Source organism: Lipotes vexillifer, unplaced genomic scaffold, assembly GCF_000442215.2.
Source record: "Lipotes vexillifer unplaced genomic scaffold, Lipotes_vexillifer_v1.1 scaffold384, whole genome shotgun sequence".
Lineage (NCBI taxonomy): Eukaryota > Metazoa > Chordata > Mammalia > Artiodactyla > Lipotidae > Lipotes > Lipotes vexillifer.
Window position 1 is genome coordinate 3,882,474 of NW_006793498.1, and position 11,878 is coordinate 3,894,351.

At 50.3% G+C, this 11,878-nt stretch overlaps 1 protein-coding gene across 1 annotated transcript in view; it reads left to right on the forward strand.

The window, feature by feature from the left end:
- Window positions 1–10,402, forward strand: part of SIAH3 (siah E3 ubiquitin protein ligase family member 3) — a 75,338-nt gene extending 64,936 nt beyond the window's left edge. Inside the window, exon 3 of the mRNA XM_007466454.1 lies at window positions 9,728–10,402. Coding sequence (XP_007466516.1) covers window positions 9,728–10,402 — 675 coding nt within the window. The remainder of the gene's footprint in view (window positions 1–9,727) is intronic.
- The last annotated feature ends 1,476 nt before the right edge of the window (window positions 10,403–11,878 follow it).

Consider the following 11,878-nt stretch of genomic DNA (forward strand, 5'->3'; position numbering starts at 1 on the left):
CCTGCTGAAGTGCCAGAGGGGAAAGCGGGTCTAGACCAATCTGAGAGGGTTAGATTAAGACAATCTAAGACAGTCTGCTGGATCCAGGGTTGTCCTTCCCAAACAAATTGTAAGAAACAATCTGCTATTGATAAAGGGAATGCCTAGGACTCCGAATAATCTCTATACAAAGTAAAAGCAAAGAAAGTACCTCACTGGCATGAGAAGTTCCTTCCTCGAGGCTGTTATGTGACTTTCCATGATGGCAGCTGGGTACATATCAGTGTCCTGCTCCTGGTCAGGTCCCATTGTCCCATCTCTGTCGGGTTCTGGGTGAGGAGCCACCTGGAGACCTACCTGATAAGCCAACAGCTATGGACTCACGTGCACGTGCACACACATACACATACACACACCATGCCACACATATGTCTACAGGAAGGAAGGGTAGAGAACACAGCCTCTGACTGAAGACAAGCAGCCTTTCCATGGATACAGTGCAGGACACGGTTCCATTTAGGAATCGTGCATTCATTCATTCAAGCAACAAATACTCAGGGAGAGTCTAGTAGATGCCAGACACTGCACGGTGCTGGCATTGCCCATCACGGGGCTAAGCACTGGGCAAACTAAACCCTGTCTCTGCCCTCTGACTTCCAACCTAGCTAAGAAGAGAAAGCCACGCACTAGTGATTTTCAAAACGACTTGAAATTAAAAAATGAATTGTACTGACAGATCCTTTTTTTTTTCGGTACGCGAGCCTCTCACTGTTGTGGCCTCTCCTGTTGCAGAGCACAGGCTCTGGACGCACAGGCTCAGCGGCCATGCCTCACGGGCCCAGCCGCTCCGCGGCATGTGGGATCTTCCTGGACTGGGGCATGAACCCGTGTCCCCTGCGTCAGCAGCCAGACTTTCAACCACTGCGCCACCAGGGAAGCCCAGTACGGACAGATCTTGACCACTGCTCGACTTCTCAGGTCAGGGAGGGAGGCAGCATCCCCGTCTCACAGGGGCTGATGGTCTCAAAGTGACAATACCAGTTGGGACCATGATGGAGGCACGCTGGGTGGCCATGGGCCAGGACCTAGGAACTAAAAAAGGCCTGGGGTGCTTGAGGACTGAGTCATATTTTTTGTTTTCACAATTGGGACCATGATGGAGGCACGCTGGGTGGCCATAGGCCAGGATCTAGGAACTAAAGAAAGGCCTGGGGTGCTTGAGGACTGAGTCATATTTTTGTTTTCACAATGTCGTCCACACATTTCTTCCCAGCCTCTCACACGGCCAGGGTCTGAATTTATAAGACGACCAGCTGAGTCACGAGCCTTTTGAGACCATAGGACCAGTGCCGGTGTAGACATCTGTATGAACCCCTTTCACTGTTTTTCGTCCATGGACCTTGGGTTCTAAAAATTTGATCCACCCACATTTTTATCTTCCTCTTTTCACAGTAATAACTCACTTTCCTCTTTTTTATTTCTGGCATATATAGCTCAGGACTCAAGGCTTCTGTGTGTTTGCTAACAAGTGTCTCCTTGCTCAATTTACATAATTTTAATTGCCAGTGAGGAAAGTTTGTACGCAGTGATCTACCAGGAGCAAGATTCTGATACTCTTAGAGATGGTACCAGACCACGGTAAGTCCTTGACTCAATGGCCAGAGTCAGGAACAGTCAGGGCACAAGCTCCCGGGCTCGTCCCTAAAGTGTGGAATTCCTCTGAAGTGTTTTAAACAATCTTCGTAGCTTGAAAGCCAGGAATTTCATCAAGGAGAGTCCATTTCTAGCATCTACTATGCTGAGCAACAAACTATTAATTTCACCAATGGAAACCTCTGTGGAAATGTTAATTAGCAGCATCTGGTGTGGATCAGAAATATGGATACTAGGGGCTTCCCTGGTGGCGCAGTGGTTGGGAGTCCGCCTGCCAATGCAGGAGACACGGGTTCGTGCCCCGGTCCGGGAAGATCCCACATGCCGCAGAGCGGCTGGGCCCGTGAGCCATGGCCACTGAGCCTGCGTGTCCGGAGCCTGTGCTCCGCAACGGGAGAGGCCACAGCAGTGAGAGGCCCGCGTACCGCAAAAAACAAAAAAGAAAAAAAAAGAAATACGGATACTAATTGATGCAATTGTAGTTGTTATCTCTGGAGTGTGGTCTTTCGGATAAAATGGTAGGTGATCACCTTGAAGTGAGAATTCCTGATTAGGGAATTGACAGCCCCTGGAGTGTAGGTTAAAAATGTACACATTCCTATCACATCCTCTCTATGAAAGCGTTTTAAAGAAAACTACAGACATTATCATGCTGCCCACACGAAGCTCTCATTCACTCTGTGTTCTAAGTATAACCGTCTGCGGGGAAAGGAGCATGAGACACATTTTCTAAGGAAGACAGTCTATCCCAGGCAATAAAAAGCCCCGTTGTTGTTTTCTATCTCCGTGCAACTTATTTCTCAACTGTTTGCTGGAAGCTTTCCAGAGTCCTCCTGGGTTTCATATGCACATGCACAGTCATGCTAGGTTTTGCGGAAGAGGGGTGGAGAGGTGGGTGTCCCAGGAAAATGGAATGTGGAACACTAAACCTTCAGCCTTTACCGTCCCTCTGAGAAACGGAGGGGATTTTTTTTTTTTTTTTTGCCAATCTTTATTGGGGTATAATTGCTTTACAATGGTGTGTTAGTTTCTGCTTTATATTTTTTTTTTTTTTTTGCCATATGTGGGCCTCTCACCGTCGTAGCCCCTCCCGTTGCCGGATGCGCAGGCTCAGCGGCCATGGCCCACGGGCCCAGCCGCTCCGCGGCATGTGGGATCCTCCCGGACCGGGGCACGAACCCGTGTCTCCTGCATCGGCAGGCGGACTCCCAACCACTGCGCCACCAGGGAGGCCCCGGAGGGGATTTTTAAAGACTACAGAGTGGGACCTGGAGCGGGTACAGATACTCTCCCTTCTCTGCAGACCTGATTCCCAACTAGGTTCCAGCCTCCCTTCTTTTTTTGTTTTCAGCATCTTTATTGGAGTATCGTTGCTTTACAACGGTGTGTCGGTTTCTGCTGTACAACAAAGTGAATCAGCTATACGTATACATACATCCCCATATCTCCTCCTTCCTGCGTCTCCCTGCCTCCCACCCTCCCTATCCCACCCCTCTAGGTGGTCACAGAGCACCGAGCTGATCTCCCTGTGCTATGCGGCTGCTTCCCACTAGCTATCAATTTTACATTTGGTAGGGTATATATGTCAGTGCCACTCTGTCACTTCGTCCCAGCTTACCCTTCCCCCTCCCCGTGGCCTCAAGTCCATTCTCTAGTACGTCTGTGTCTTTATTCCTGTCCTGCCCCTAGGTTCTTCAAAACCTTTTTCTTTAGATTCCATATATATGTGTTAGCATACGGTATTTGTTTTTCTCTTTCTGACTTACTCCACTCTGTATGACAGTCTCTAGGTCCATCCACCTCACTACAAATAACTCAATTTCGTTTCTTTTTACGGCTGAGTAATATTCCATTGTGTATACGTGCCACATCTTCTTTATCCATTCATCCAATGATGGACACTTAGGTTGCTTCCATGTCCTGGCTATTGTAAATAGAGCTGCAATGAATACTGTGGTACATGACTGTTTTTGAATTATGGTTTTCTCAGGGTATATGCCCAGTAGTGGGATTGCTGGGTCGTATCAGCCTCCCTTCTTTGCAGACCTGATTCCCAACTAGTTCCATCCTTGACTTTATCCCAATGTTCTGACACCTGCCCTGAAATGTTACTCCTCCCCGCTCTTCTCTCCTGTGTGTGAGATACATTGATAGCATCGCTGCCTTGCCCCTTCCTCCCTGTACTGAAAGCTTCACTTCATTAATTCTCACAAATAAGGGCATGAGCAAACTCAAAGCACATGCCTGTCATTTTTTTTTTAAGCATTTATTCTTTTTTATGTGGACCATGTTTAAAGTCTTCATTGAATTTGTTACAGTACTGCTTCTGTTTTATGTTTTGGTTTTTTTGGCTGCAAGGCACGTGGGATCTTAGCTCCCCGACCAGGGATCGAACCCACACCCCCTGCATTGGAAGGAGAAGTCTTAACCACTGGACCACCAGGGAAGTCCCGCACATGCCTGTCATTTGAAATTGGGTGCAAAACATCTGCCTTCAGCTGAAATGCATTAATTAGCGTGGCACGGTTCCTGGAATCAAGTGGAAGGAGAGAGCAGTCCTCCAAGTGAGCCCACTGACCAGAGGGAACAGATGCTGCAGAAAGGGTCACGTGGTTTTCCAGGGGCAGGTTTCCTCTTTGGATGCCAGGATTTGTAGGGATAGCCATTACCAACCATGGGAGTGTGGCTGATGAAATTAAGGAAGGCATTTTTAAACTCAATTACACCCTCAGTGGAAATGGTCTCACTAATGCTTGGGGAGAGAATTATACCCAGTCCATAAAGCCTAACATTTCTAAACCCAATTTTGCAAATTATTCTAAAGGTTGATTCAAGATCTCTCTTCCAAATGGGAAGTTAAATATGGCCAATGGAAGGAAGACATCTGCAGACTGACTGAGGGGTTTATCAGCCTGTAAGAGTTTTAATTAATGTAATCACTAATGTTGCATTAACAGTTTAGTGAAGGAAAGTAATCACTCACACATCCACTGTATCAGATGGGAAGACTAGAATTCATTTTCCAAAACGATTAGCATTTCGCCAATTAAAAGAATCCTTTCTCCCTGCCAGCAGCCCTGTGACCTCGCTCAGCCGAAGATCATTTAAATGAAACATATTTTGCATCAGAAGATAGAGCAGGAAGAAATGGAGAATTAAGGCTGTGCTTATCCTTAGCGCCTTCTCAGGGCACAGCAAGCGCAGGGGTCTCCGTGAGTTGATAATGTCACGCTTTATTTGCATAGTCATTCACTTCAGTCACTTTGGATTATACCACTGGCTGCTCTGTTACCCTGAAGCAATTAAACAATGGAAAGCCCACTGGAAGACGAGGCCAAAAGGAAGCAAGGGGAGAGTCTGGGTGGAATGGCCAAGCCTAGGGCCCAGGGGTTGGACAAGTGCCAGGACTCACTGTTGCCCCATCCTGAGTGACAGCTGGAACCGGTTCTGCTGGTGGGCTTGGGCCATCATTGCTGCCCGCAGGGGCTCCCTAAAGTGTGAAGCTGTGTCCCTTGGGCCCTCCTACGGATGGCCCCTGAGCGTTGGGTGTCATCTCCGTGCCAAGACATTGGCAATATGGTCCGACGGCTCTCCAGCCCTCCTCCTCACCATCTCTGGCAGATCCTCTAGTGACAGCCACTTGGAACTTTTCATTTCTTAAAAATCTCATGGTTGGGGCTTCCCTGGTAGAGCAGTGGTTGAGAGTCCGCCTGCCAATGCAGGGGACACGAGTTCCTGCCCCGGTCCGGGAGGATCCCACATGCCGCGGAGCGGCTGGGCCCGTGAGCCATGGCCGCTGAGCCTGCGCGTTCGGAGCCTGGGCTCCGCAAAGGGAGAGGCCACAACAGTGAGAGGCCCGCGTACCGCAAAAAAAAAAAAATCCCATGGTCTTTCAGATCCAGCTCCTTGGAACCTGTTATTCACCCCATCAGCAAACCATTTTTTTTTGGGGGGGGGGGAGGGGTTTTATTAATTAATTAATTTATTTTTGCTCTGTTAGGTCTTCGTTTCTGTGCGAGGGCTTTCTCTAGTTGTGGCGAGCGGGGGCCACTCTTCATCGCGGTGCGCGGGCCTCTCACTATCGCGGCCTCTCTTGTTGTGGAGCACAGGCTCCAGACGCGCAGGCTCAGTAGTTGTGGTTCACAGGCCTAGTTGCTCCGCGGCATGTGGGATCCTCCCAGACCAGGGCTCGAACCAGTGTCCCCTGCATTAGCAGGCAGATACTCAACCACTGCACCACCAGGGAAGCCCCATCAGCAAACCTTTTGCCTACTTTGTTAGAACATCACCCTTCCTGCTTCGCCCAGGGTAAATGGCACTGGGCACTGACTAGAATAGCTACGGCCCCCACTTTGCACAATCAGAGCCCCTCTGGTCCTGCATTTTTGCATTGTGTTCTATTATACTAATCACAGTGAGCTACTGAGACAGGAACTGGGATCATACTCTGCTCAGTATTCTCAGCCTGTGCTGAGGCAGTGCACGTGTCAGCTGGTGTATCCATTCTTGTCGAACGGCTTAATGATCGTGGGCATATATTAGCCCTCCCTGCCTCCCCCCCCCCCCCCGTCAGCCTCATCGAAGCTCAGCCTAGGAGCGCCAGACTGGTCGGATCAGCTAACATCACAAAGGAGGGAACTGAGACATTTGCATACAGGTGGGCATTCCCTCTTCACACGTGCTCCTCACTGGTGAAGCGCCATTTCCAATGGGGGCTGTGACCCTCACTGAGTGCACCTCCTGGGCTTCCTTCTGCTATGTCTCTGACTGCGTTTAGCCAATGGGAGGCACTGGCAGGAGACTGGAGTCGGGGAAGAAAGGGAGGTCGAGGTGTTTCTTCCTCATGCCCTCCTTACTTTGGTTTCACATCTCTGATACTAGCTGCACAGAACAGGATGGAGAAACGGAAGGTGGATCTGCAGAAGGGCAGAGAATAGCCCACAGGCCATTTCTGAGATGGGAATTTCAGGATATTCCGTCATCGTGCATCAGCATTGGACAGGAGGCGCCAGCCAAGTGCTTTGTTGGGGTCTCCAGACCCTTCTGGTGGCCTGTGTTCAGCCCAGAGTGCTGCCCAGGTGCGAGGGTCAGCTCACCAGGACCAAGGCAGGCAGCCATGGACCGAGGGGGAAGGCCACCAAAACGCTTCATCCCAAACCGTCTCCAAATGGAAATGCCATACTGATGTAATACTTGATGTGGTTATTAAAGCTGTTTGACAGGCACTGTTTCATTTGATCCCCTAACAACCCTATGAAATAAATATTTTGCTGATGGGGCAACTGACTTAATCAAGGCTGCTGGACAAGTAAACGGTGGAACAGACCAAAGTTGGCCAACATCCAGCTGGTGATATTCCCAGGCTATGATCTATATCACCTTTAACTGATCTGGGCTGCATTCCCATCTGCACCCCTTATAAGCTGTGTGACCCTGGGCAAGTAACTCAACCTCTCTGTGTCCGTTTCTTCATCTAGAAGACACACATAACATGTTTCTCTCGTGACTGCTGTGACCTAAATGAGGGTGGGGGGCTTCTCAGAGGCTGGGAGAGGGGACAGCGTTTGGGGCTTTCTATGAGAAGCCAACACCAGGTCCTCTTGAGCGAAACAGAAGAGGCTGATCTTCTGCTGGGCCTGTTGGGAGGACCTGGGAGGGGTCCTTGCATCTGGCTGGTGGAGCGTGTATGAGCCTGGGCTACTTGTACAATCCCAAGGGATCCTAGGGATTGGCCCCCCTCCTTCACCCATTGACTAAATGATATCAGCCACCAGCAAGCAGGTAGGAACTAAGCCAGATTTACCTTTTTTAAAAAGTAAGAAAATTGATCTTTTCTGTGAGAAATTAAATAACGACACAAAAAATATCTACTTTCCACAGCGCCTAACACTTAGCAGATGCTACATACTAGTTAATTCCCTTCCCCATATTTAACACTAAAGGCTGAGCCAGTCTCATCACTAGCAGGATTCTGGAACACAGCCTTTCCATCAAGGGGAAGACACTGTCCCGCTTGGGACAGGTGGCTTGGTGGGTGTGCAGGATGGGTGATGACAGGCTGCCCAGTAGGTGCCACGCAGGAGCTACTGGAAGGGCCCTGTAGCTCACCCTCCAGGTCAGCTGGGCTCCCAGCGGAAGAGACAGCGGGGGCGAAGAACTCCAGAACAGAGCCAGTCGGGCCCCCAGTGTGTGTGTATGTGTCCCTGGGTGCTCTAAAGAAAGGGAAGCTCGCCAGGCCTCCACTCTCAGCCACTCTCTGAGCCCGGGGAGATAGAGACTGGCCGTAACAGTGATGAGTATGAAAGACAGACCATCACCCATCACCCTGGTCATGCTGGGAAGGAACCGAAGCGAGGCAAGTGCCCAAAGGCACCCGAAGTCCAGAGGGGCTTGGAGAGCGAACCCGAGGGCAGCCCAGAGAAGGCTGCCACGTGAACGCCTCATGCCTGGAGGGAGCACCCTGCAGACCGGCCACCTCCCCTGCACAGCCCAGATCCCACAGACTAATTAAAGAAAAAAACCTCAAAGAATGGGGGAGGGAGCTGGAGGTGGGATTATTGAGGGGAGGGCAGTTGCTGTGTTCAGAGTCATGAGGCGTGAAAATGAATCCCATCTTTCACTTCCCAGCTTTGTAACCTTGGGCATGTTACTGCTGAAGCCTGTTTCTTCAACTGAAAAACAGGAATCACAGTCCTTGTGCCAGGGAGGAGCCTTTTCAAAACCATAATTAATTAGATACGCACTAATGTCTGTACCACCTACACCGAGAAACGCAGTGTTTATTTTGCTCACAGCTGTATCTCTAGGGTCTGGTCATGGCAGGTGCTCAGTAAATGCTTACTGATACCTGATCAGAAAGTGTTGTCACAGCTCCTGATGTTTTGAGGGCATTGGTGGGCACGCTGTCGTGAAGAACAAAAGGTCAAGAGAGTCTCAGGGTGGAAGCTGCCTAGTGGTGAGCCCCCGGCAAGTTGTTCTGGAACAGTGAGCCTAAAGCAGGACAGAAGTGTGCCTGGTGGGGCAAAGTCCCAGGAGTCATAGCTCAGGCTCCCTCCCTGGGGTCCCATGGTTGCCTTACTACCCAGAAGGGCACTGCAGATAGCACAACCCCTGGCAGCACTGGAAGGACAAATAGGTATTTACCAAAATTTTGTTCTAAAAATAATAGTAATGATAAAATAGAGGGAAAAAAACCCATTGACTTCCAGTTCCTTCACAAAAATATCAACAGTATCAAAAAAGCACAAAAAAAATTGATTTCTTTGTTCTTTCTGACTAATGACCATCAACGCAAGTTATTTGAAGGGGACAATTGCCTGAGTATCTAACTGAAGAATCAGAAAGGCATAAATATTGCATTTTCTTGGATGAGTTTTCAGAATCTCAACCACCCAAGGCATCCACCGTGGCCCTCATTGTTTGAAAGTTTTGTTTCCTTTTTTTTTTTTTTTTTTTTGCCCCTGGGGCTTGATCAATGTTTTCAAAATGCTTTTCCGTTAATGTAGCTAATGCTTCCATTGTCTTCTTTTAGTCAATGAAGGTAGAGTTTTCTCTCATATTTTTTAACTTCAGCAACTTAAATTTTCCGGGGCGCGAACCCGCGTCGCCTGCATCGGCAGGCGGACTCTCAACCACTGCGCCACCAGGGGAGCCCTGTTTTCTTTTTTGAATATACTATAATACATTTGGAAAATCTCTTCTTGCAGGAGGAAACTCTTGAAGAAGCTTCTATTTCCGATTGGGTAAATTTACATTCTATACTGAAATGAAATGACTTGGAGAAGACTTCAGCATCTAAATCTGGCAAAGCATTCAAAACAATGAATTCTGTCTCATTAAAATATTTGTCAAAACAGATAATAACAAGTGTTGGCAAGGACGTGGAGAAATTGGAACTCTCTTAAATGCCTGATGGGGATGTAGAATGGTGCTGCCATTTTGGAAAACAGTCTGGCAGGTCTCATTTTTTTAAGAAATAGAGCTTTCTCTACCGGTAAGGGAGAGTCTGCTTTCCACATTCTGAACACCGGGGGAGTCTCAGCCAGGCTGAGAGACGGATCTCACCGCCACTAACGTTCTTCTCTTTCGCCTACAGTATGTGTCCGGCCGACGCGCCGTCACCCAGAGCGCCCCGGAGCCCGGAAGCTTCCCCCCTCACCTCCTGCCCCCACTCCTCCGCCACCACGCCCGCCAGCCCCACCTCCGCCACCACGCCCGCCCTCACCACCCCACCCCGCACCAGGAGGCGGGGCTACACGCTGCCCAGGTGACGCCCTGCACCTGCCCCTTGTTCTCCTGCCAGTGGGAAGGCCACCTGGAGGTGGTGGTGCCCCACCTGCGGCAGATGCACAGGGTGGACATCCTCCAGGGAGCCGAGATCGTCTTCCTGGCCACGGACATGCACCTCCCGGCACCGGCCGACTGGATCATCATGCACTCCTGCCTCGGCCACCACTTTCTGCTGGTGCTGAGGAAACGGGAGAGGCACGCAGGGCACCCCCAGTTCTTTGCCACCATGATGCTCATCGGGACCCCCACCCAGGCCGACTGCTTCACCTACCGCCTGGAGCTCAACAGAAACCACCGGCGTCTCAAGTGGGAGGCCACCCCCAGGTCTGTGCTGGAGTGCGTGGACTCGGTGATCACTGACGGGGACTGCCTCGTCCTCAACACCTCGCTGGCCCAGCTCTTCTCCGACAACGGCAGCCTCGCCATCGGGATTGCCATCACTGCGGCGACGGAGGTCTGCTCCTCGGAAGCTGAGATGTGAAGCAGAGGCCCCGGACGGTCACGTGCAGCGAGCGCCCCCTTCCCCGAGGAACTCTGCCTGGGCCCTTGGGTCTCCGAAGGCCAGGACTCCAGGCTCCTTTCTATCCTCCTCCCTCCTTCTCTCCTTCCTTCCTTTCTTTTTTTGTCTCAGGTACTTTGCGGTATTTGGTATTCGTCTGCCATGGGCATTATATTACGTAAACATCTTGCGGTTCAAGATCTGGGTGTGAGGTTTGTCCTGATTTGTTGGTATAGTTTTATAGAAAACACTTTTAATCGGATTCAGTCAGAATGGTGATTTCTCGCCACCGTCTCCCTGCAATTCCCTTCTCCGCTGCTTCTAAATTGAGCAAAAGTCACCAAGGTCACAAAGCAGACTCTTGGGGTTGAAAGGAGACAGTGTCCAAATCATTTCTTCCTTCTCTTTTTAATCTATTTCAGAGTGAGCTAACTCTGAAATGCGTGCCGACGGCAGATTAGGGAACGGGACCTGGCCAGCTCAGAGGTATGTATTTCAGACCAACCAGACGCAAGTCTGCCACCTTCCCAGGAACCTCAGGGGCCACGCTGCCTGGACACAAGGAGATGGCGTCTCCTCCGAAGGCCAGGGCGCCAGGCTGGAGGCACCACCACGCCATGTGTCCTCTGGCTTGATCCCGGGGCTGGGGGGAACGGGCAAAGGTTGAACCCTCTTTTGGCAGGCTGTTATGAGCTTGCTGTCAGCCCAGGCCATCTTTTCCTGCTCCGAAATCAAAGGCCTCAAGGGTTTGGTGCTTTCTTGAAAATCTCTTTGCCGTCTGTTGAGCAATTCATAGAAAAGGATGGGCAAGATGCAGGGGGAGAGAAGCAGCTGAAAAAGCGAAGGATAAAATGAATCTCCCACCTCTGGGAGGGCGTTCTCTCCTGAGAGAGCTTTATTATCAAGTTATAAAATCCATCAATCCTTTCCCTGGGGTGGAGCACGTTTGTTTCAGGCACAGAGCCCTCTGTGCCCTTGACAGTTCATAAGCAGAACCACGATTCGGCATCAGACACAAGGAACTTGAAGGGTGCGACCAGGTCCTCTGACCTGAAGGGCTGTCCCCAACACTCAGACACCTGAGAGGGTCCTCTTTCCTTCCCTTACGTCTAAAACGCTCCGAGGGCCCCATTCAGCACACACACGCTATCACTGGTCAGTATGCATCCAGCGCCCCGTTGCAGTATGAATGAAGAGGCCACGAAAACCCATACTGCCTCCAGGTAGATGGCCTTCTCTTATTCGGCTGTCAGAACAATTTGCCAACCTCTTCTTGTGGAAGTCTCTCGAGTTTTTGAAGAAAGTAAGCATGTTCAGTCGACTCTGTCTCTTCTGATGGAAGCTGAATACCTGTAAGCCTTCCCAGTAGGCCCTCTTCCCCCTCCTTTTGGTCACTTTTGTTCTCCCCTCGGCCAATCCCTGGTTGCAGCAGCTGCATGGGGCCCCCAAACCCCACAC